Source organism: Mytilus trossulus, chromosome 7, assembly GCF_036588685.1.
Source record: "Mytilus trossulus isolate FHL-02 chromosome 7, PNRI_Mtr1.1.1.hap1, whole genome shotgun sequence".
Taxonomy (NCBI): domain Eukaryota; kingdom Metazoa; phylum Mollusca; class Bivalvia; order Mytilida; family Mytilidae; genus Mytilus; species Mytilus trossulus.
In genome coordinates, this window is record NC_086379.1 from 75,813,736 (window position 1) to 75,841,543 (window position 27,808).

At 31.7% G+C, this 27,808-nt stretch overlaps 1 protein-coding gene across 2 annotated transcripts in view; it reads left to right on the plus strand.

The window, feature by feature from the left end:
* The window catches only part of LOC134725822 (uncharacterized), a 72,729-nt gene that overhangs the window by 14,854 nt on the left and 30,067 nt on the right, over window positions 1–27,808 (plus strand). For both annotated transcript variants that reach the window (XM_063590014.1, XM_063590013.1), the window contains exons 3-9: window positions 659–816; window positions 3,385–3,453; window positions 4,410–4,570; window positions 6,221–6,325; window positions 7,443–7,631; window positions 11,748–11,849; window positions 17,032–17,175. In XM_063590014.1, coding sequence (XP_063446084.1) covers window positions 659–816; window positions 3,385–3,453; window positions 4,410–4,570; window positions 6,221–6,325; window positions 7,443–7,631; window positions 11,748–11,849; window positions 17,032–17,175 — 928 coding nt within the window. The remainder of the gene's footprint in view (window positions 1–658; window positions 817–3,384; window positions 3,454–4,409; window positions 4,571–6,220; window positions 6,326–7,442; window positions 7,632–11,747; window positions 11,850–17,031; window positions 17,176–27,808) is intronic.

A 27,808-nucleotide genomic window follows, 5' to 3' on the forward strand; every position in this document is an offset into this window, starting at 1 on the left:
CAAGAAACGTGAAGTTTTCCATTACTGAACTTTGCCCATATTTAAGCCAATAAAGGATTTACAAATGCGATATAAATACATATGTAAATAATATGAAACCATTAGAAATAATTACACATGTGTTTGATATTTTATGCCCGTGTTACAGCAGAGGGGTCATTAAGTCTTACCTTTGTCAGTTCGTACCTCTCATAGTTGGTTTCCGTTCTCTAACTTTAGTTTGTCTCCACCAAAATTTATGAAACTTATACACAATGCTCAAAACCATAAAACACAGACATTTTTTAACACTCTAATTGATTCTTAATTGTACATATTGCTGGCTGTTTAACAATGCAGATGAAACTTAAATTTTGCTGAATTTTTATTTCTGTTCTCTTACTAAAGTTTGTTTCTTCCATACAATGTATGTTATGAAACTTATACACAATAGTTATTACTAAAAAAACTCAGATCAATAACAAATTTGGCTGACATCACTTCTACCGTTCTTCAGTTATGTCCCTTTATAACTATATGATATGCAAGCATGGGCATCATCTGTCCCATGTCACATTCCCTTATTTATTTTATTTATTTTTTACACATGATGTAATGTGTATGAATATATTGCTTTTAACAATGAAAAAGAAGTAATATAGAATTTTTTTATTTTCAGATGTACACTACCAGAAGACATTTGAGTCTGTGTTTAACCGTATTGAAGAAATATTGGTTCCCTTACAGTTTACATGGTTTACCAGTAGACAGTGCAGTAGTGCTATATTTGATGCCCTGACTCATACAGAGGAGGGATTTAAAAGAGCCCACAACAGAGTAAGATTAATAGGGGAGATAACCAGTTTTATTTGATATTATTAAATGGTAGATTTCATGTTTGTTTTGATTCGTTTAGGGATAGTCACATGTTAAACTATATTTGACTATAATTACTTCTTCCTCAGTCAATATACATCTTCCAGGTCATTATATCCTTTTATCATATGTTTAGTAGTAAATACAGTAGTTTTGCATATGTGATAAATAGCCTGCTGTTTAATCCATATCGCGCAACTTTGATGCGCACCCTTTATCGCATACCCTTTATCACACCCCTACCCTTTATCGCACCCTACCCTTTATCACACCCCTACTTTTTTTTTTTTTTTTTTTTTTTTTTAACATAAAGTCAGTTTTGGTTTTTTTTTGCTTAAGAAAAATTTTCCTCAATTTTTTCCTGTAATGACGTCATTGTTTGGTATGTGACGTCACGAACGTCGTTTTCATATTTTATGTGACTTCACGAACGTCAAGTTTTCATAATTTTTGGCACACTATTAAAATGCAACTATAAAAAATTCATCAAAAATAAACAAAATATTTTTAAAACAACAGCACGCAAATTGTAAGGTAACCAAGGTGCTTCGGATTAGTAATTGAGCAGTTCTTTTTAATAGGCATTTGAAACAAGACAAAAGTAGAACTGAAGGTCACCCAGTGCTATATATGGATCAAAAAACAGTTCATATAATACACTTCTGTTGAAACATATGATAAAGCGTATAATACATGGCAAAATCCGTATCACATGCCGTATCACCCTCGACCAATATCATCCCTCAGGCCTAAAGGCCCTTGGGCTGATATTGATGTCTCGGGATGATACGACATATGATACTGATTTTGCCATGTATTATTCTCTATTTATCATATGTTTAGTACAAAATACAGTAATTTTGTATATCTAATTAAGGTTCTTTTTACCAGTCTGTATCACCTACCCTGTATTGCATACCCTGTATTGCATGGCTAAACCCGTATTGCATACCCTTTATCGCATAGGAAATCCTGTATTGCATACCTGGCATGACGTCACAATTCGAATGACGTCAACGTTTGACTTTTGACGTCCAGTTGCTGTTCCCACTAAACAAATGTCCTATCATTTCAACTAAAATCGATATTTTAAAAAAAATATTACCCAGGAACTTAAATAGCGATTTAAATACAATAAGATGTAGAAATGGATGTAAAAACTGTTAAAAAAAGGCAGCTGAAAAAATACAGGAAAATCATAATGTTTTTTTCTTGCTTATATTTTTGGACGATTTAAAAATAAAATGGATATTGCATAAATCTGATTCTGTTAAAAAAATATGATAAACAGAAGAATACATGGCAAAATCCGTATCGCATGCTGTATCACCACTCGACCAATATCAGCCCTCGGGACTGATATTGGTTACTTGTGATGATACAGCATGGGATACGGATTTAGCCATGTATTATTCTCTATGTATTGAACGCCTACAAAGGCTATATTTGTATAATATTTCATTTCCCGTAAAGCCATTTGTAGAAACTCATTTCTGGAATCATGAATTTCACTTTAAAATTATAGATTGAAGAAGGTTATTTCCCCTTAGTACTTATTGATCGATGATCAATGAAAAACAACAATTAAAAGTTTTTAATCACAGTTTATTTAACAATAATATTTGGTTTATATAGAAATATAAATTATTAATGGTATTTTGTCTTCCAACATACTTATACATGTTATAATCAAACTTGATTATCATGCTTGAAGTGTTTGTCAATTAAAGTAACACAATGTTTACTTTTTACTTCTCACCATTGCTCTGCAGTGCAGCAAACCAGGAAAACAGTTTGTTTTCAACTAAGTAATATTTAAGTCTGATTCAGGCTTTCAGAATTGAGTTTCAAGAAAGTCCTATACATATGTCTTGGACAGTCTTAAAGATAAATAAAAAAGAAGATGTGGTATGATTGCCAATGAGACAACTATCCACAAAAGACCGAAATGACACAAACATTAACAACTATAGGTCACTGTATGGCCTTCAACAATGAGCAAAGCCCATACTGCATAGTCAGCTATGAAAGGCGTCCTCTTGTGTTATGATTTGCTTTGGGAAAATACATCTACCTTTTAGTTGTCATGGTATGCTCGTTATGTGAATGGGGTTAAAGTTACAGACAAATCAGAAACCCAATGCAAATGCTATATTTTTCAAGATTGTTAATTCATTTTAGAAACCAACACCAACAGCATAAATTGGTAAAATGTAATTATATATTGCTAAAACAAAGCTTCTAGAAATGATGCATGATACAAAAGTAGATGACTTATAGAAAACAGCAAAGAAAACAGAACAATAATTTATGAGAGAGATTATGTTTTCACAGTTCAATAATAAAAACAAGAAATCACATCAGAAATTAATCTCTTACAGTTAGAAATATACATGTAGAACAAATCATGTCAAGAATTTATCTTTTACAGTTAGAAAGATGAATATGACTTAAAATGAAAAGATTAACTTTTAAGAGCCAGAAGGAAAGAAGGAGATATTGCATAATAGATATATTTATATTTTACAGTTAGAAAGACAGTATATAAAGGCTTTACATGAGAGATTTATATCTACCAGTTTAGTAAAAGCTGTACAGGTACGATTTTTTTTGATACAACCATGGATTTAATTTTTATGCCCCTTCTGTTTTTACTGATCTTGAGTTATGTCCCTTTATAATATTATATGCAAGCAGGTCATCATCTGTCACACTGTGTTCCATGGGCACATTCCCATATGTTTATTCATAAAATTTATTTGGTTGTGAAAAAGTTTTGTTCAGGTATTGACCTAAATGATTTACTAATGTCAAAGAATTCAAAAGCCTGATTTGGTTGAATATTTATTTTTTAATATATTGGAAGTTTCTCTTTGTTTTCATTCTAATATTTATATTATAGTGTTATTGCATGAATATTGGGGAGTATTGTCCCGAGTAGAATTTTGTCTTGCCAGAACTTGCGAGTGCAATATATGTTCTACGAGGGACAATATTCCCAAATATTCATGCAATAACCCTTTTATTGTATAGCAATATAATATTTGAAACTAAGATTTCTAGTGCAATATTAGAATTTATTGCACGCTAACATTTGGTTACTTTTTGTTTGAAATATTATATTGCTATGCAATAAAAGAAGTAACTTGTTCCTGAAAATTTTGTTGTTTCTCCTTCTGAAAAGTTATAAATTTCAATTTAGATTATCTAGATTGAAACAATAAATTTCTTAATTTACCGAGTGTTTTATTTTTATGCAAATATATGAGTGCAATTTCTTATAGTGATGTATGTTAATATACAAAGCTATGAAATATAAGTTATGTAGCTCCAAAAACTGAAAAAAATAAACCTATCTCCATTGTAAATATAAGACAGGGGGAATTTGATAAAACCTGTCAATCCAAACGCTCAACTTTAAAAAAAAAAAATGGAAAACTGCTGCCATTATCTTTGAATGCAATATATATTGTGAATAATTGTGGCTTTGCAGCATTTCTGATTGTTTATAGTTATAATTATTGTTATTGGTGATTTGTTTACTCTCATTGTAGGAAGTGAATGAAAATAGTGATAATTTAAATGATGCCCAGAAAAGATTAGTAGACTTTTATTTATATAATTTGAAAATAAGTGGATTTTTGATGTCAACTAATGACAGAAGAAAATATTATGATAAAGTTGGTAGGAGGAACACACATACTCATAATTTTGCGTAAGTATAAAAAAATTAATAACTTGTGTTGCCTATTGGAAGTGATATTTAATAAATAATTCATGGGGGCTTGAGTTTATACTTATTTTAACACAGGTTGGCCCTTTATACTTAATATTTTACCAAGAGCGACAGTGAGGGATAAATTATCTGCATAAAAAAGTAACCTGTGGTAAAATAGGTATAAATTCAAGCCCCATGATTTATTTCAATTCTAATAGGAAAAATACAGCAATTTTTTTGGATTGAAGCTCTCTAGGTGAAGGCAAATATTTGCTGTTCCCCTAATGAATGCACTATTAAATTGACATAAAAGAACAGAGCAAACTGAATTAGTGACATGCTTTTATAAAAAATAGTTTATAAATTGAGAAAGGAAATGGGGAATGTGTCAAAGAGACAACAACCCAACCATAGAAAAAAAAAAAAAAAAAAAAAGAGGAGAAGGTCATATAACACATTTTAACATTGTTTATTTACGTTTCCTTGTTGTGATGATTTTATGTTTCACAAGTGTGTATTTTCCTGCAAAATGCTTGTATTCTGACGCCATCGTTCTAAGACGTCAGGTGAGCTACCTGATTCCTTTCACGGATTTGGCTATACTTTTTGGACCTTTGGGATTATAGCTCTTCATCTTTTATATAAGCTTTGGATTTCAAATATTTTGGCAACGAGCATCACTGAAGAGACATGTATTGTCGAAATGCGCATCTGGTGCAAGAAAATTGGTACCTTTAATCTTATTAGAAAGATGACGTCAGAATACAAGCATTTTACAGGAAAATCAAGCCCCCATAAAAACCTATAACAGGGGAGTATGATCAAAACAGCCGAAATGATATATTCATAATTTACTACGGGTGTGTACTCAAAGTGTTTGAAGGACGTCATGTTAGAATGCAGCTTAGTCTAATTGAAATGCAGATCTTTTGTCCTTGCTTGGCTTGGATCTGACAACACTCTGTCCTACTTTCTGTTTGTAATTATTACATTAGCCAATGAAATTTCAGCCTTTACGAAGGTGTGATCCATTATGACAAAACTAGAGGATCCTGAACGGTCTTTAAAACAGAAAGTAGAACAGAGCATTGTCAGACCGTTGTTAATGAAACAGAAAGTAGAACAGAGCATTGTCAGACCATTGTTAATGAAACAGGAAGTAGAACAGAGCATTGTCAGACCATTGTTAATGAATGAAACAGAAAGTAGAATAGAGCATTGTCAGACCATTGTTTATGAAACAGAAAGTAGAACAGAGCATTGTCAGACCATTGTTAATGAACCAGAAAGTAGAACAGAGCATTGTCAGACCATTGTTAATGAACCAGAAAGTAGAACAGAGCATTGTCAGACCATTGTAAATGAAGTGTATGATCAGTATTTCAATCAAATTGTTTATAGCTTAAAAAATAAAATATATAAGATATAGTTTGCAGAAAAATGTAAGTCTGTTATGCACCTTCTTGGCCTTTCCTATTTATACAGAAATAATCATAAAATCAGTTTGTATTGTTAAGCTACCACTAAAAGTTGTCAATACATGTTTTTTTTTTTTTATATAATTGGAGATTTAGAGATATTACTTTTTATTTGCTTATGCTGCTGTCAACTACAAGTCACATAAAAATGGGTATCATTTTTTTTTAGGAAGAAAGTTAGAATATGTATGGATTTATTTGAACATTATGTAGAAGATGTAAACATTATAGAACAGTTGCCTCAGTCACTAGTATACATGATGGCAGATTATCCGTGAGTATGAAAGCAAGTTCAAGTAGAAATGTTAGTTAATACTGAATCAATCACATGTATACATGATGGCAGATTATCCGTGAGTATGATAGCAAGCTCAAGTAGAAATGTGAGTTAATACTGAGTATAAGGTCCTATGAGACAACACTCCATCAAAGTTACAATTTGTAAAGTAAACCATTATATACCTGATGGCAGATTATACATGAGTATGATGGCAAGTTCAAGTAGAAATGTGAGTTAATACTGAGTATAAGGTCCTATGAGACAACACTCCATCAAAGTTACAATTTGTAAAGTAAACCATTATATACCTGATGGCAGATTATACATGAGTATGATGGCAATATCAAAAAGAAATGTGAGTTAATACTGAGTATGAGAGCCTATGAGACAACTCTCCATTCAAGTTACAATTTGTAAAGTAAACCATTATATACCTGATGGCAGATTATGCATGAGTATGAAAGAGTCAATAACATGTATACATTATGTCAGATATTTAATATCTGATGACTAAAAGGTTATGGATTGTAAATTATAAATTCTGATTATCTTGGTTTGGACTTTTTCCCAGATACTATGTACTGTGGAATGATTGTTAAATGTACATGTGTTTTTGGCAGGATTCATCTGACTTGACTTTATCTTCATGGATCATTGAAAATTTTAAGTAATGTGTAACTGTAGGAAATTTGACCTTGATCTTTAAGACTTGCAACATAAATTCAATCATCACTACTGGACCAGGCAAGACATATTAATATATTACGGGCTCTTGTTTATATTATAATAATAATAAATTCTTTATTTAAAGAGGCTAAACTCAGTTAAATTTGTAGTTACAATAAACTAATGTTCCCTGATGCCCTCACATACAAATTACAATACAATCAAAATATATATTTATGATTATGTATTTAAAATCTGATCAAGAACCCTAGCAAGATTCGAATGAGCATACATACATGAGATTGTGAAATGAATATTGTATAATTTGCATGGTGATTTTTATTAGGCAGACCTTTGTATTCAAGTGTGCAGCACCTTTCAAGAAAAATTTAAGGTATGAAGACCAAAACCGCCTGTTTTAAAAAAAAAAATTGTTTTATTTCAGGGAACATTATGAAAAAGGGCCTTGGCAAGTGGAACTATATGATCCTATATATAGCCATTTTATGTCACACTGTCCGTGTCGCATAACACGATGGAATATATGGTATGCCAAAGTAAATGTCTCCTCACAGTATCATTCTGAGCAATTTCTTAATAATAATGAGACAATTTCAGATGTAAGAGCTCAGAGGTGAGTAAATCTTATTTTAATTATGGTTTTTATTTTTAGTCTATTTGCCAAAATCTAATTAAAAACATGTTTAGATATTCTTTTTGTCTCTTCCATTATTATGATTAAACCTTTTGTATCAGTTATTTTTTTCTTGAAAAAAATTAATGATTTATTCTGATAAAAATCTTAAGCTTTAATTCTTTAAAGACATTACAATTTTGTTTTTCTGCCAATTATGTCCTAATTCTGGATAAGGAGTGTTAATATAAACCGATGGAAACCAATAAGTTATTAATTACCTGACTGTAGTTTTAATAATTCAATGTTTGTTTCTTTGATATTTAGAATTTATAATATAGTATAATGTTGTTGCCACCTATTATTATGAATGACGTACTGTAAATTCGGAATTGTTTGGGTGCATTTATTATTGCTATTTTGTCATTTTAGACTTAAATGTGGTATTAATTCTTACGATTTTGAGAAAAATCCTGTTTGAATCAAATAAAATATTTCGAAATGCGAGTTTAAAATATTGCGTTTACAACTTTGTTCCATTTTTCGCAATAATAAAAACCTCGCAATAATTTCTGAATTTACAGTATAAGATGTTGACCATGAATTTTTATTTGTTTGAAACAGAAACCTGACATGTAAAAATTTTGTACTTGGCTATGAAATGTTTTTAATGCCAACAAGGGCACAAATTATTGAATGCAATGCAAAATTGGGATGATGTAAAGCTGAAGTGCTTTACACACTTGGGTCAATATCCTCCAAAGTGCTTCAGATTGAAGAACTTAAATGTAGTGTGTTCCTAAAAGAACTATAAACTAAATGTATGTAAGGTCTTATTGTGTGAAAATATTTTTTGTTTACCTGGAGAAGCTTTATCACAAAAGGCTTTTCAGAGTATGACAAATTACTGGAACATGAATCTCACTATGTACCCCAAACAGTCAACCAGAAATGTGAAAATGTCACAGCTTTGATATGATCCATCATATCAAAGTTTACGATATGAAAATATAAATGGAGGAAAAGAATACAACTACTGCCTAACTGAAATGATTTACCCTCTCAAAGCACACACATTCTCTAAAGAATGAACTTATAGTAGGATCTTTAGTGTTATGTCATAACATGATATTTTGGTTACTTTCTTAGTTTTATGTTAGGTTTTTTCTCTGGCTCATTTGTCTGTCCATTTTCATATATGGTTTTCTGAGTGCCTTAATTTGTTATACATGTACTTATAGATTATTGTTGGACATCTCAACAAGATTGATTTTTCTCGCTTGAGCTAGTACGGCATTTTCGCTATTTTACCTATGACGACATTGTGAATTTCATTAGCAACGCCACATGCCTCCTTAGGCCACACCAATTTAATTTCTTGTTCTATGGATTTTTGGACTCAAAAATTGGGGCGAGCTAGCGATTTGAAAATTTTAATAAAAAAATATTTAATTTGAAAATTTTTGAGGCGAAGCTTGAAAAGTAAAAGCGAGCGATTATAATTTTTTTTTGTAAACATAAAATAGTAGGTTTTGACAATATTAAAACATGATTTATTTAATATATGAAGTATTTTCCCCTGTTCACCAACAAATAATTGAATAATTAGAATTGCTATATATATATGTGTGCTAATTATAATGAGACAATTCTTCATCCAAGCCATAATTAGGTTAAGAACAATTTTATAAGATTCCAAGCCTTTTATGAGGGGTCAATATAATTTATAATGTATTTTTTGTAAAAAAAAAACACTCTTTAGTACATGTAGTACAAAAGGGCTCATATTTTCCCAAAGAACTATACATCTATCAGGTATTAAATGGTTAAAACATGTCGAAGAATTTTGTGGTATTCCTGGACCTTAGCCATGTTAACACATTTTATTTAATATTATTTAAAACAAGTGGACCCCTCTAGTTGTTTAAAATATGATGTATTTCTCCTCTTTTTAAGTAATAAATTCGAATTTTCAAATGATTTGTGTAGAAGCACTAAACAAATCCTTGGTATTTCTTTTCTACAACAGTATAATGATCTCATATGTACCCTGTCTGAGGGAGGATTGTTCCCAACCTTGTGATACCAAAAACAAGCCATAGTACGATCTTTAACACAGGGCCTCGACCCAGACCAAACAGCAAGATATAAGGGACCCCACAATTATAAGTGTACACAATTTGAACAGGAAAACCAACGATCTCATTTATATATACATACAGGACAATACCAAATATTGTTTATGAACATCAACAAACGATATCTTCATTGTAACTGCCGAACAACAGGCCCTTGAATCAATCAGGACATGTGCATAAACATGCAGCGGTTATGAATTAGTTTCGTATTGCTAGCATACAATTAATTTGCAGTTGAAGGCATTTCTTTCCGCAGTTCTTTGACGTTTATTCTAACAACGAACATTTCTTGAAAGGGAATATAAGTAAGGGGAAGGAAACCAATGTTTTGTTTTGACTGGTATTTCCCCCTGTTATATATTTATATCGGTGCACTCCCACTTAAGTCTTGAGATACATGTGTATCACATCCTGAATCAAATATTATTTCAGATATTTACACAGTGTAATGGGGGTGTTTATATGTTTAAAATCGTTATATATATAGGTTAGACTGTGATTATAAAAACGAGTATAAATAACTTTTTATAAGATTTACCAAAAAAAACGGTGCGGGAAAATGGACACGATTACATTTCCAGATGCGGGAAGCGGGAATATAAAAAAAATAAAAAAATAATGTTTTGAAAAAAATAAGTGCGGGCGGGTCCATCGAACATCGAATCAAATTGGTGTGACCTTAGTTTCTATCCATAATTTTCCATCTCAAGCAAGTAGCATGATATGAAAAACTATCACAAAAAAAGATCAAAGGAAAAATGCACCAAATAGCGATAGAATATATTATATAATTAACTTGTAAATTTCCATGTATACTGAAGTAGTTTTCATATGCATACAGGTTAAATGGAAACATAGTCGGGAGCCTCTGGTCTTTGTTAGTCTTGTTTGAATTTTAATTAAGTTTCTTGTCGATAATTGGAGTTTAATATGACATCCATTATCACTGAACTAGTATTCATATTTGTTAAGTGGCCAGCTGAAGGACGCCTCCAGGTGCAGGAGTTTCTCGCTACATAGAAGACCCATTGTTGACCTTCAGCTGATGTCTGCTCTATGGTCGGGTTGTTGTCCCTTTGACAGACGTCAATTCCATTCTCAAGTTTATCGTCTACTCAAATAGATTAATGATATAAAAACAGGAAGATGTGGTATGATTGCCTCTGGTCTTTGTTAGTCTTGTTTGAATTTTAATTAAGTTTCTTGTCGATAATTGGAGTTTAATATGACATCCATTATCACTGAACTAGTATTCATATTTGTTAAGTGGCCAGCTGAAGGACGCCTCCAGGTGCAGGAGTTTCTCGCTACATAGAAGACCCATTGTTGACCTTCAGCTGATGTCTGCTCTATGGTCGGGTTGTTGTCCCTTTGACAGACGTCAATTCCATTCTCAAGTTTATCGTCTACTCAAATAGATTAATGATATAAAAACAGAAAGATGTGGTATGTTTGCCTCTGGTCTTTGTTAGTCTTGTTTGAATTTTAATTAAGTTTCTTGTCGATAATTGGAGTTTAATATGACATCCATTATCACTGAACTAGTATTCATATTTGTTAAGTGGCCAGCTGAAGGACGCCTCCAGGTGCAGGAGTTTCTCGCTACATAGAAGACCCATTGTTGACCTTCAGCTGTTGTCTGCTCTATGGTCAGGTTGTTGTCCCTTTGACAGACGTCAATTCCATTCTCAAGTTTATCGTCTACTCAAATAGATTAATGATATAAAAACAGGAAGATGTGGTATGATTGCCTATGTAACAGCTCTCAGCCAGTGACCAAATGACATAGAAGTTAACAACTTAGCATTCAACAATGTTTTATATATATACACAGTAAATAGATGCACTTCAGAAACAGCTAATGATGAAATTGTAATAATAGTTATGAAATTAGATATGAATGGAAAAAAAATGCATAATTTTGTTCATTGTACATGTTGTTTTGATAAATGTGAGTTAATATTGACTTTTATTTTAGATGGGGTCTTGCTAACAAATTAGGATATGCTAATTTTGCTGAAATGGTCCAACACAGGACCATGGCAGGAGGTGTTAATCATGTGATTGAAGTACTAGAAACGTAAGAAGTATTCAAAATTAACTGCCATTACAGTTTATGCTTGTTAGTAATCCTATTGTGGTATTTTATGCTGGTCTATAATGTTAGGACTTGGGGCTATATTGCATTATCATTGAGAATTTGACTGATCATAAGGTCACCCTATTTTCCTGAGATCTGTTCCTATGACTGGTTTGATAGGATCATGTTGATGATGTCACAGATCTAGACATACCACTTTCCCAAGGCCTTTTTAACACTGCATTATTCATTGCTATAACACTTAACACGCTTTATTCCCATGTTCCTCCAAGGACTTTTAGGTGCTGCATTATTAAGTGCTATAACACTTACAGAATGTGCCAGTCTGTTTTAGGGTTTGTCTGACTAAAAAAGAAATATGACCTTTTCTTATATAGCTTCTTATAGAAAATCTAAAAAACTCTGTGCATCCAAACATTTTTTTTGTCAGACATTTTGTTTGTCAGAGTTTGTGATACAATGACCTTATACCCATGTTTTCCCAAGGTCATTCTCCAAAGCACTTTTTAGTGCTACATTAATCATTGCTATCACATTTTAAATGACACACTGCCACTCTATCTAATCATAATATATTAATTTTTCTTCTTTCAAATTTTCAGTGCTTATGCATTCATTTTTTATCACATGTTCAGTTGCTTGATTGTCTGTGATTGTTTTATATTTACCTAACAAAGCAAAAACTTCCGAAAAGAGGTGAAAGAAGTGGTTGGAAACTATTTTGAAGTTATTTTAGTTGGGTTTACACTTGGGTTTGTGGTGTTTTTGTGTCCCTCTTTGAAACCACTACAATAATTTACTTTTAACTCAACAGTTAATTAAGGGCCTCTTGGCTGAGTGGTCTAAGTAGTTCCTACTGTAAATACTTGCCAGTCAACACTGAGGTTGTGAGTTCTAACCCTGCTTGTGCGGGTTGTTTGACTCCAATCTTAATTGACTAGGAATGCATTCCAGTTGTCCAGGGATTCTTTACAAGCCCTCATGTAAAATTGTCCTTCCATTGCATTGCTATTTACAAAACCTGTCAAATGAAAATTCTTTCCATTTCTTAATCCTACAAATATTCCTTTATTTATATACCTGATCCTGTTTGGGTCCAGATTCACAAATATCATTTTCATGCAGGAAAATCTGGTTTTTAGCTCACCTGGCCCGAAGGGCCAAGTGAGCTTTTCTCATCACTTGGCGTCCGTCGTCCGTCGTCGTCGTCCGTCGTCGTTAACTTTTACAAAAATCTTCTCCTCTGAAACTACTGGGCCAAATCAAACCAAACTTGGCCACAATCATCATTGGGGTATCTAGTTTAAAAAATGTGTGGCGTGACCCGGTCAACCAACCAAGATGGCCGCCACGGCTAAAAATAGAACATAGAGGTAAAATGCAGTTTTTGGCTTATAACTCAAAAACCAAAGCATATAGAGCAAATCTGACATGGGGTAAAAATGTTTATCAGGTTAAGATCTATCTGCCCTGAAATTTTCAGATGAATCGGTCAATCGGTTGTTGGGTTGCTGCCCCTGAATTGGTAATTTTGAAGAAATTTTGCTGTTTTTGGTTATTATCTTGAATATTATTATAGTTAGAGATAAACTGTAAACAGCAATAATGTTCAGCAAAGTAAGATCTACAAATAAGTCAACATGACCAAAATGGTCAGTTGACCCGTTTAGGAGTTATTGCCCTTTATAGTCAATTTTTAACCATTTTTCGTTAATTAAAGTAATCTTTTACAAAAATCTTCTCCTCTGAAACTACTTGGCCAAATTAATCCAAACTTGGCCACAATCATTTTTGGGGTATCTAGTTTAAAAAATGTGTGGCGTGACCTGGTCAACCAACCAAGATGGCCGCCACGGCTAAAAATAGAACAAAGGGGTAAAATGCAGTTTTTGGCTTATAACTCAAAAACCAAAGCATTTTGAGGAAATCTGACATGGGATAAAAATGTTTATCAGGTCAAGATCTATCTGCTCTAAAATTTTCAGATGAATCGGTCAATCGGTTGTTGGGTTGCTGCCCCTGAATTGGTAATTTTGAGGAAATTTTGCTGTTTTTGGTTATCTTGAATATTATTATAGATAGAGATAAACTGTAAACAGCAATAATGTTCAGCAAAGTAAGATTTACAAATAAGTCAACATGATCGAAATGGTCAGTTGTCCCATTTAGGAGTTATTGCCCTTTATAGTCAATTTTTTACCATTTTTCGTAAATCTTAGTTATGTTTTACAAAAATCTTCTCCTCTGAAACTGCTGGGCCAAATTTAACCAAACTTGGCCAAAATCATCATTGGGGTATCTTAATTGAAAATTGTGTCCGGTGACTCGCCCAACCAATCAAGATGGCCGCCATGGCTAAAAATAGAACATAGGGGGAAAATGCAGTTTTTGGCTTATAACTCAAAAACCAAAGCATTTAGAGAAAATCTGACGGTATTAAATTGTTCATCAGGTAAAGATATATCTGCCCTGAAATTTTGAGATGAATCCGACAACCCATTGTTGGGTTGCTGCCCCTGAATTAGTAATTTTGAGGAAATTTTGCTGTTTTTGGTTATTATCTTGAATATTATTATAGATAGAGATAAACTGTAAACAGCAATAATGTTCAGCAAAGTAAGATTTACAAATAAGTCAACATGACCGAAATGGTCAGTTGACCCGTTTAGGAGTTATTGCCCTTTATAGTCAATTTTTAACCATTTTTGTCGAGCCTTCGACTTTAGTCGAAAAAGCGAGACATAGCGATCATACATTCCGTCGGCGTCGTCGGCGGCGTCAACAAATATTCACTCTGTGGTTAAAGTTTTTGAAATTTTAATAACTTTCTTAAACTAAACTGGATTTCTACCAAACTTGGACAGTAGCTTGTTTATGTTCATAAGATAGTATGCAGAAGTAAATTTTGTCAAAATAGAATTCTATTTTTTCCGTATTTTACTTATAAATGGACTTAGTTTTTCTGCCATAACATTACATTCACTCTGTTGTTAAAGTTTTTGAAATTTTAATAACTTTCTTAAACTATACTGTATTTGTACCAAACTTATACAGAAGCTTGTTTATGATCATAAGATAGTATCCAGAAGGAAATTTTTGAAAAATAAAATTCCATTTTTTCCATATTTTACTTAAAAATGGACTTTAATAGTTTTTCTGCCAGGAAACATTACATTCACTCTGTGGTTAAAGTTTTTGAAATTTTAATAACTTTCTTAAAATATCCTGGGTTTGTACCAAACTTGGACAGAAGCTTGTTTATGATCATAACATAGTATCCAGAAGTAAATTTTGATAACAAATAAATCCATTTTTTGTGCATTTTACTTTTAAATGGACTTAGATTTTCTGCCAGGAAACAACGCATTCGCTCTGTGGTTAAAGTTTTTAAAATTTTAATAACTTTCTTATACTATTTTGGACCTGTTCCAAACTTGGACAGAAGCTTGTTTATGATCAAAAGCTAGTATCTGTATTTTACTTATAAATGGACTTTTTTAAAAAGTTTAAAAAACATACTGTATTTTTACCAAACTTGGACAGAAGCTTCTTAGAATCATAAGACAGTATCAAGAGGAATATTTTTATTGATTTTATTCCTCTTTTGTTGAGCCTGCAATTAACAGCATAAGTAGGCGAGACACTGGGTTCCGCGGAACCCTTAAGAATTTTTCGTAAATGTAAGTAATGTTTTACAAAAATCTTCTCCTCTGAAATTACTGGGCCAAGTTAATTATAGGTAGAGATAATTGTAAGCAGCTAGAATGTTCAGTAAATTAAGATGTACAAACACATCACCATCACCAAAATACAATTTTGTCATGAATCAATCTGCGTCCTTTGTTTAATATTCACATAGACCAAGGTGAGCGACACAGGCTCTTTAGAGCCTCTAGTTATTATTGCGAAAATGCCACATTTTTATAATCGCAATCATTTAAACTCCCAATTTAGAATTTTTCATATGAACTAAACAGGATTTTTTTTTTATATTGCAAAAATGGAAATGGTGTTTTAGTCTAAAATGACAAAATAGCAATAATTTCTACATTTACAGAAAATAATTTTGAATAAGCAACTGCCATTGACAACATTTTATCACTTTGAAACAAAGATTCTTACACTTTCAGGAAATATGAAATATGAAAGTTTCCTTGAAATCATTTGTGCATTTTAAAGAATAACTTTTTATGAACAGATTCTTTGTCATAAAAAAACAAAAAAAGTTCACAATTTATGATGATATCAGTATATTCCCTATGCTTCTTTAAGAATAGTGGTTCTGCAATGCATTAATTTTGTCATCAATGTTTTGATCAGCACTTTATCTGTGTGAAAAAATTATCTGCTGTGTGGATTATGTTATTGATATAATTTTAAAATGAGAGGTTACCAGTATTTAAAGCAACAGGTGGACACTCATATTTCTTAACTGAACTGACTGTTAATAGTCCATTTGCCAATTACCGATTTGATTCTGTTATTACACACTTTTTAAACAAATTACTTCCCTTTGTCAATCATAAACTGGTTCCTTACCAGACAAAATTAGCTTTTGCCAATGCAAAGTATGATGAATTGAAAGGGATGTATTGGCGGTTTAACTAATTTTTCATAAAATATAATTTCTGATGTCCAAAGTATTTAGATTAACAACAAATTAAGGTAATTAAAAGATTTGAAAACCTTAAAGATTACTCACATTACGCACAGGTAAATTTGCTCTTTCTACTAGCTCTCCATTATAAATGAAAATTAATGTCCCTCATAGGGGAGACAACTGAAAGAAGGATCTCTAATTACAGGGTCAATTACAGGAATTGGCAATCAGCCTATTGGCAGTACATCACAGGCTGAACATTTACAACCCTATGCATAATCTAGTGACCCAGTTTAAAAGTATCACTTTAAACAAAATTAATTAAAGCTCTACAAGAAGTCACAACTATTGTCTAATAAAGCTCATATCTATTACCATGACACAGGTTGGACAACAAGATTTCATTTTAACAGAAATAGGTGAAAAATTTATACAATTGTTTGTCACCTGGTTTTTTTTTTAAGGAAACAATGAAAAACTGATGAACTATTTTAACACATAACTGAGAAAAATAAATCTGTAATTTTTTTTTTAATTTGAATGTTATTTTTTTTTTTATAGAATTAAGACAGTGGCCTACCCATCAGCACAGCAAGAACTAGCCACACTACAGGATTATGCTAACAACAGAGAATTTTTTCAAGGAGAATTGAAAGTCTGGGATTATGCATATTACAAAACTCAAAGAGAAAAGGATATTGTTGGGTAAATACAACTAGTTCTGGTTTTCTAAGAAACTTGATAAAAAAACAAATAAACTGATCGTAATCCTTTTAGATAGATAGGAAGCAATTGACTGCACCTGTAAAGATCAATCTTATTAAGGTTTAGTTCTCCACACTTGCTAACAATTTCAAATTGTTTTTTAATGTCGTTCATTTAAATTGAATATAAACTACCAATTGAAATTGGGAAGCAAGTGCAGACTGCAAAGGACTATTTCTAGATTGTGAATTGATTTATAAGATGGGAGGTATCTGTCATCATGTACAAGTTTTTAAGAATATTTGAAATTCATTCAATTGAGCAGACTTTTTAAAGATAAAAGGCAGTTAGAAAGCATTTTCTCAATTTAAGACAGAAAAAGATCATAGATTAATATTTTCAATAACATTTACATTACATTCCCAACAACCACATTTTCTTCCCAAATTGAACACTTGAGGATGATATGTAATACAGTTTTATCAGTGATTACTGATACTAGTAATAATGTTGAATGCTTCAAAAAGCTAATGGAATCTGTAACTGTATTCTTTGAAAATGTAATTTGCTGAAATTTTATATTTTTACTTTAAAATTACAATCACAAATGTCATAGGATCATCTTATTCAAATTGATTGTGCTAAAGAAATCACTCCTATACATGTTAATTAGGATATGTGTGCTATAGAACTCACTCCTATACATGTTAATTAGGATATGTGTGCTATAGAACTCACTCCTATACATGTTAATTAGGATATGTGTGCTATAGAACTCACTCCTATACATGTTAATTAGGATATGTGTGCTATAGAACTCACTCCTATACATGTTAATTAGGATATGTGTGCTATAGAACTCACTTCTATACCAGCTAGGCAATATTCCCCAAACGGGAGACAGTCTCCAGATCTAGAGATGTCTCCAAATTGAGAGACATGAAATAACGTAATTTGTCTCCCGATTAGGAGAAATTCTCCCAATCAAGAGACACAATGTAAGATATATCATATAAAACTGTGCTGGCGCAAAAAAGTAGACATCGACGGCTTTTTTAAATAACATTTTCAGAAAGCTGACGAAAAAAGATCGGTAATTTACCGCTGTTCCAGATAGGTGCACCGTAGATTTTTTAAGTTATTGCTTTCCAAAGACATAAAAAAGGATAATGTTAACATTTTCTCTTGTATCTTGTTACTTCCATTCAATTATTTGTGTACATGTTACTAAGTTTTGTCCCCCCATTGATCGTCGGCCATGTTGCAAATTGTGTATAAATAAAAAACAATTCCGGATTGATGTCAAATACGGCCCAAAATTTTAAAAGGGTGTGAATAAATTCTTTTTTTTACATGCATTTTCATGACCTGTATACAATGAGGCCAGTAATACAATCAGTGTGGCATATATAACTACCAGTCAATCACATGGCCAGAGGTTCAGTGTTGGGATATAGCTGGATGTCATGTTTATTAAAAACTTTTAAACAATTATTCTGATTTTTTTCAACTTTATGCTTTTTCTTTTGTGGGGGATCTTTGTTTTCAGATTATGTTAACAATTTGAAATTCTCTGTTTCTTTTGTGGGGGTGTTTATTCTGATTTTGTTAACAATTTGAAATTTTCTGTTTCTTTTGTGGGGGTGTTTATTCTGATTATGTTAACAGTTTGAAATTCTCTGTTTCTTTTGTGGGGGTGTTTATTCTGATTATGTTAACAATTTGAAATTCTCTGTTTCTTTTATGGGGGTGTTTATTCTGATTATGTTAACAATTTGAATAGTCATGGATCAGACTTCAGGTATTTACTAGCATTTAAAAAAAAATCTCAAATATTTTTCTATTTGAATCTCAATAATCTGGTGGTTGTTATACATTGGCTTTTTTTTTTTAAAAGTGTTAGAAACATTGACCTAACAACACCTGATGACACATGTCCTTTGGAAATGAGACTTAATTGATCTAATATTTATTTTGACATACAATCTGAATCATGCATAACTATTAATGGCTTAATTAACTAAATTAAGTTTGGAAAACTATGATATCCTGAAGTTCTTACTTCTAGAGAGAGAATAAATTAGTATATTTTCCTGAAATGATAATGGTAACATTTAGCTTAGAATTACGACATCAAAAAATATTCTCAACAGCCTTTGCTACTTTGAATGGTGTGTCTCCTTCCTGTATATAGGGTTTTCAAATAAATATTTTCTTAAATTCTGGAGGTCTTCCAGCTAACAATTTATCAGATTGTCTAGTATGCTTTCAATATACTAAACTTGTATATGAATACATTCATTCCTTAGAGAATAAATGCTTCTTGATTGCTCAATTTGGCTTCAGTATTCTCACTAACTTTTCAATGTTTTCCAAATCATCACTTCAAAAGAACACTGTCACTGGTTGGTGGGTGCCTTTCTCTAATTCCTAAATGCAGGCATGGCAAATAGAATTAGTGCATATTGACAACTAATTATATCCTTTTCCATGTGGTTGAGTAATTTCATAATGAAGTTTTAATCTTCTTACAAATGGTTATTTTGAAGAGGGGTGAGCCATCATTAGAGGTCTCATGCAGCATTGAACTCACATTGTTTCAAAAAAAGAAATTACCTCCTTCATTAAAACGTGTTTTGGGTGCCAGGCATTGTTCTAGTAAAACCTACAAATGAAGTTATGAACCCACACATTTAAACTCTCATACATATAATGAAAACATTATTGTAGACTGTAGTACATTTATTTTGTAATAGACTTTTACAAATTGTGACTTGGATGGAGAGGTGTCTCATTTGCACTCATACCACATCTTATTATACATGTATCTGTAATCCACTTTTACTATTAATAAACATTACATGTACCTCTTATGTACATTTGAGGATTTTTTTCCTGCTTGACAAATGCTCCATATTGACTGTGAAACAAAATAAAATCAAGCATACCGGGTATTTATGTCTCTGATTATCATGATTATTGAACATGTCAATTATAATTATTTCTAATTATTTTAAAGAAATTAAATCAGCAAAGCAGGCTTAAGGATCGAAAAGAGGAATTACTGTTCAAACATGATGAACCATCATAATCCATATAAAAATAAGCCTTAAATGAAATATATAACCAGGTTAACTTATTATGCCTTCTCACTATATATATATATATATATATATCATATATGAGGGATTGCTGTGTACAGATAATTTATCATAATTGATGTGAAAATACCATACTGACTGTGTTATAATTCATGTGAAGAAGGCACTGTAAATCAACAAAATTTCATACATCACACTGGTGAACTTAGTATTACTTTTACATAAAGTCAAAATAATGCCATTTGCAATTAAAAAACAAGATCAACTATATAAAAAGTTGAATTTACTAAGATTGAAACTGTTTTATTTCTATCTGCTGATTTTTCAGATGATTTTCTCATGATTATTCCAGGTCTTTATATTGATTTCCAATGTCTATGTAACCTTGAATTATCAATGGGGAAAATATTATATAAAATGAAACACTTCTTCAGCATTCCTATTGTTCACAAGTTCTAGGAGGTGTGATTTCATTTGAAAAAAACTGTTAGAAAAATACACATGTGTGAATATAAAAAGCTTCTTGTGGTCTGTCAAGATAAGTCTTAAATGCATTAGATTTATTATCATTAAAGAAATGTAGATAAGACACAAAAAACAATATTACTGAAGTTAGTTTTTTTTATTGAATAAAAGTGACACATGTCTAAAAAGGTAATTTTTATTAGTTCTGTAGTTTTTAATTAGTTTATTGGAGTTTGGGATATCGTGGTACCTAAGGAATTTTTTTATTTTGACGGACCAATTATCAAAAATCTCTGTTGAAGCTACAAGAAATCTGTTTTGAAACCTTACCGGGTTGGTGATTTAACACTCTACAAACTATCATCATTTAATGGTAATTAGATGGAAAACATATCAGCATTACACAATTTTCACCAAACTTTCAAGGAAGGTTGTATGAAGAAACAAAATTCTTGTCATGAGTTATGTGTATGATGAGAGATGTTCTTCTGTTTTAGTTAAGTGTAAACAAATATACACCATGTGTGAATAAAAAATTATTAATTGTGGTTTGTCTAAAAAATATGACAAGTCATCAATTTATTAGACATATAAAATAAATATAGAAAATGTATGAGGTGAAAAGATGATGTTATCTCTAATAAAAAGATAAAGAAATCTTGTACATGTACTAAAATGAAATGGAGTACTAAAACATCAAAAAGTTGCCGAAACTTGTTTTGCCTATCAAGGCATTAGTCTAAAGTGTTGCTGAATGTGAAAACTACTGTAAATTCAGAAATTATTGCGTGCATTTATTATTGCGATCTTGTCATTGTAGACAGAAATGCAATTTTAATATTTACAATTTTGAGAAAAATCCTGTTTAATTCATATTAAATATTTCAAATGTGAGTTTAAACTATTGTGTTTACAACTCTGTTGAATTTTTCGCAATAATAAAATCCTCGCAATAATTTCTGAATTCACAGTAAAAATAATGTTTATAAGGTCTGGAATAACCAAAACTAGATCATGCAGATGAAGCTGGGGAAAGTTTCTAACTGTGCAAAATTTGGGTTATCATCTTATAGCATTTAAGTTGGGTCTTTTTTTATATATTTAAGATTTATCTTCTTTGTTGTCAGCTTTCTTTGTAGATTTTGAACTAGTTTTTGGTATCTTTTTGTGTACTGAGTATTACCAGTTTGTGTTGGTGTACAGTAGATGTCAGCTATCATTTTGGTATTGTGGTAAAATCTATAAGGGATTTGTGAGTGCGGAGAGAACTGCTTCACAACATCTCGGCTGCTTCTTCATGGTTTTAACAGATTGATGTGAGGATTGAACATATTAAAACTTTTAGGATTTCTACATGTAATGAAAATTTTCAATGCTAAATCTGCTAGTGAACATAAGAGTGGAACTTAAGAATTGAATGCTTCTTTTTGTAACTTCATTGGGGTGTAAAAGTGTTGACCAAAGTACATTTTGTATGAAACACAGAAGCCCTTCATTTTAAAAAATGTGCCCAGAGTCAACCCTTTTACAACCCTATGAAGTTACAAAAAGAAGCATTCAATACTTATAATTCCATTTTTTAGCAAGGATCATGAAAACATGATTTTTATCAATTTTACACGTGATTGCAGTGTAGCCAATCAGAATAAAGTATTATAATGAAACATACATCTAATGTAATTATTATTCGAAATTGCTTCACATCACATGTATTATAGCCCTTCAAAATTGATTATTAGGTCAGGAGAATTGCCCAATAGACAAACATGGCCACTATGAACATAAATAAACTCGTCATAGATACCAGGATTTAAAATGTGTGCAACAGGCAATCGTTTTGTCTATTATAAAAAGTCATCAATGACACTCAAATACTTAAATAAAAAAAAGTTAAGACTTATAGAAAATACAATAAAAAACAGTCCAGAAAAGCTTTAAGAATTCTAACAGTTACTAATCAAACTATTAAGTGTTTATGAAAGAAAAAAATCATCTAAGTCACTCCGAGGTCATCAGAGTAAGAAATAGGAAAATTCCTGTATCAATAAGCATTTTCTTTGTCTTATATCCAAACATTAAGAAAAAAAAGTCCACAACACAACGTGACTTCTTCACTTGTGACATGTTTATTTGTTCATGGCAGGCAAGATAAGAAGGTAGTATTCTGTACAATGTTATCAACAACAAAAAGTGAATAGGATTGTGGTTATGAGAAATGAAACAAATCAAATGTCATCTGTGTCATAGATATTTCTTTAAGGCCAAGCAAAGCATTAATGCATCCATTCTAATTACTGTAAAGAAAAATTAAAATCACAAATATTCTGAACTCTGAGGAAAATTCAAAACATAAAGTCCCTAATCAAGTGTCAAAATCGAAAGTTCAAACAAATCAAACGAATGGATAACAACTGTCAAATAACTGACTTGGTACAGACATTTTCTGGTGTAGAAAATGGTTGATTAAACCTGGTTTTATAGCTAGCTGATACCATTGGTGACTATGATAAAATATACATTATGAGCCACTGAAATATATAAACTGGTTTAGTTCCTATCAGAACCTAATTTGCCTAGCAAGGCATCAATCATATCCATGTAGACCATTTTATATATTTGCTTGGTATCATACTATTTAGTTAACTTCAGAGTTATATACATTTGTATGAATACAACAAAATGTCTTAAAAAATCCAAGCTGGCCTAGTATGTTGAAGGGTTTCCTTTTTTTTTTTCATTTATCTCAATTTTAGCATGTATCAGTTTTTTTCAATAATCAGAAGATTTGGCCATAAAGATTGCAGTTCATCATTCTTGATGACACATTTGGCAAAAGTGTAAATATATGTTTTCCTGTACATATTGCATAACACCTTGATAATGTGCAAATGAATGTAAATTAATGTACTATGAATAGCTATCCCATCTGCGGTGTTATGGCTGTGAAAAATAAGATTTCTTTAAAGTTAGTTAAAAAGGTTTTAACAAAAATGACATTTTATACACCAATTTAAAAATATTTATACTCGTCTCATTTATAGCTATCATCAAGCAAATTAGATATTTGAACTTTTTATGTCAGCTGCTCAAAATAACCAATGAAATTATGATTCTATACTGTGAACTTTTGGTAGTGACCGATTTTAGTGACCACAAAGATTGAATCAGATTATACCTAATGTATAGGAATCAAAATACGTATTTTCATCCCTGTACAGAGCAGTTCTACATTTGGCCTTTAGTTTCACCTGCACGCCAAAATTGTTTTTGAAATATTTTAAGAAAACATAGCAACCCCATGCTGTGAAGCTAAGTTAAAACTATCACCCATTAATCATCAAATCAATGCAGTTTACTTTAATATTCAAAGCAGATGTTTGTAACAGTTTATCAGTGATTGTGATAAATAATATCATGCTTTCCCAGATAAAAATATTAATCGGTACATATCCATGGGATTTAGTGTAAAGACATCATAAACAGTTTTAGAAAAGCATGATCATGTACATTGCAAAAATATAAGTATTGACAGGATATAGGGATGCAATTATTTATAACTATATTAAAATTCAAACATGTTTTTTATGTTTCAATTTATCCAAATAAAAATTATTGTAAGTATAGATAAAATTGATTGATGTGCTAGCTAAACTTCCAGTGGCAATTATTTATCAATAAAACTTTTCAGAGATCTTACAACAGTGACGTTTAAAAATTTCTTAATAACAAGTTTATTCAAAAGGATCAATAGATTGACATATAGTGTTTTTTTAAACTTACAGACTTTATAAACAACATCCCCATAGCAAAAGATATGATATCACATTTGTATTAAGATTTTTACTGTTGCAGCCAAACTTCCAAACCATATTTAAAACTATGAATCAATTCAAGAAAGTTTTGGAGTAATTTTTAATATCTAAATCCATGACAGACCATTTGAACAGGAGCTTTGGGACTTTGACTTTTTTTTGGGGGGAGTTTTGTAAGCGTCATCTTGTGAAAGCAACTCCTTGTAGACCATTTGACAGAAAGTGTTCTTACTTATTATGATTGTTTGCCATCATGTGTTGTTGAGAATTGTATACCACCATGTGGATTTGACCATTATTTATTATAGGAGTTGTGGGAATTTGACCATTTTTGTTGTATTGTACCCCAATGATACTTAGTGAACACAAATCCTTCATGTGTAGTTTACTGTATTATACTGTAGTTTTTATTTGACCATTTTTGGGGGCGTTATTGGACTTGAACCACATTTTGACGATAATATCACAACAACACATTGTCAAACACATTTAAATGTTCATTTGCTAAAAAAAAACATTCTGTTACAACTATGCAAGAAGTCTGTTGATTACATTATTATCTAATAGGATATTTTATATTTTATGGTGTGCTTGTATTATGAACCTTTCATAATCATTCTTTTTTTTTTGGTGTGTGTGTAGGGGACGGTAACCTTTGCATCCTTAACCCCAGCTCTCAAGTATTAAAATTTCAATTTGTGACTTAAATTTGCATTGTGATGGTATGGTTTTGCCATTGTTATCCATTGTGAAATATAAATCCAAAGGCAACTCAACTTTGTACTAGACACACCTTTATTCAAAAATAGCTTCTAGATCCATTCTGTATAATTGTATTTCTACAGACGAATAGTCCTGTTCCGAGATCTCATTAGTCCTTGATTTGTGAAGACATAAATTGTTGGAATAATAGAAAAGTAAAAATATTGTACACATCTTGCCACTTGAAGCCACGTTACACCTGTTTGTACAGAATCATATTGCATTATTATAGTAGAAATACACATCGGTAAATATGATAAAGCTAGTGACAAAATTATAATGACAGATCTTTTTATAGTTTGTCTCATGTCTGCTTTATATGTTCCTCTGCCAGGTAATTGGTGAGGAAGTGGGCTATAACTTTGAGTTGGAACTGGTGAAAGGTGAAGTCTTGATCCTGGATTTTCATCTGGTTCCGAGAACCAGCTATTTTGTTTAGTTATTATTGCACTCCTTTGATCTCCTGGTGATTTGGTATCGTTTGTAATCAGAATTGTTGGAAATTCATTGGCATTATCTGAATTAATTCTAGATAAACAATTATCCTCTGTTTGTGTCATTGAGTCCACCAGTTTACCTTTAGGTTTATGTGTGTGTGATGGGGACTTTAAATTCATCAGAGAATGTGATATACGACCACTTCCATGCAAGGAACTATCACTCCATTCATACGTTTCAGATGAGGAACTATAAATTTTATCATGAGTTGTATCAGATGTACTTTTTGGACGACGAGGTTTAGGAGAGTCATGGCAACTGTCTGAATAACTATCAGTTGAAGAACATAATCGGTTTCTTTTACCAGACTTTTCAAAGTTTGATGCTCTACTCGGAAGTGGGGAGAGTAATTTATTTTTCTTTGTTCTTCTCATTTTTCTACGAAAATTTCTAATTTTATTTTTATCTAGAGGATTTTGAGGTTTCATTTTGTTTCCAGTAGTGAAAGCTCTCTGTCGGAAATTTTGTTCTCCAGGACTTTCATCAGTATCATCAACCTTGAAAGAAGCTGAATAACTTCGCGGACGCATTGTTTCTTCTTCATCATGTTGTTGACAACTATTACCAGGTTCTAGTAAAAGAGGTGTCTTCAGGTAGATTTCTTTTGTTTCCAAAGATGGTCGTCTACTATTTAGCTTTATCATTTCTAATGAATTTTGTCTACTATTTGTCTTTTTTATTTCCATTGAAGGCTGCCTGCTAAAGGCATTAAGAGTTTCTTGTTCTGGCTGTTCAATAATAACAGATATAGCACTGGAAACATCATCTAGTATTATACTCTCTGTATTAAATGTTAATGAGGATATATCTGAATCAGTTCGGCAGTCTGTGTTTATTCCTGAAGTATCAGAGAATGTTCCTATACTGTCAACTGAATTTTGCTTTTTCAATTTAGGAAGTTTTCTAGGAATTTTTTTCTTCTTTTTGTTAATTGAATTTGGTCTGAAAGCTATAGATTTACTCTGGTTCTGCTCAGTTTCATGCCAGACATTCCCAGCACTCCTACGAGTATGTTTCAGAGGATTTAGATTGCATCGCTGGTCTACCTCAGAATCAAGCGAAAATAAACTTATATTAGACATTTTACCAAGAGCTTCTGCTATAGAACTCTTCGCTTTTTCTCGTGATTGTGTTTTAAATGTATCACTAAGTTTTCTCATTCTGATGAATTGATCACTGGTTAGTTCATTGTCATCCATGGAATTTCTATTACCTTCTACATATCTTCCCCTAAGTTCATGTAATACTTGTTCATAATTAGTTGCAGCCACAGAGGTTGCACCATCAGTGTCTTCTATTGGTATGCTATAAATATTGTTCATTGACTGATGTCGACGACCCCCGGTCGATTGATAATTGAACAAGTTTAAAGAATTCCTACTTCTTTGCCAAGCGTGCATTGCTGTTGCCTCCCTTGGTTGAAGTACTGTGATAGGTGTAACAGTGGCTGATCTGTCATACATGTTAGGATACATACTTCCTACTCGACTTGACATCTTCGTATATAGTCGACAGATTGCTAGGAAGTACATAGTTGTCATTGCTAACAAAGTAATAGTAAAAATAAAAATGCTGGTATATTCCACAAGGTTACCAGGTTCTAAATACATATCATGAGAAAAACAGTCGTAAGAGAATGATGATAATGCTGCAGGCATGGTATTGTCAATGTAGAGTATGTATATTGTAACAGGAAGTAGCAGTAACCATGAGCAACAGATAGCAGTCTTCCTAGTGGTCAAAAGAGATGCATGAGGATCACATCTGTAAATCTTCTTTAATCTTTCATAAGTTATAACCATCATGGTCACAAATGTACAATTGTTGGCATTTAAATGTAAAAAGAGATGTACATTGCACAACTCTAGAAAATCGTTTTCTGTCAGCAATAAACCAATTCGTGCGATTTGCATAGGTACAATTATTGCACATACAACAAGAGCAATAGTTAACAATTGAATTAAAGTTGTGTGACGTCTCCAGTTTTTTTGTAAT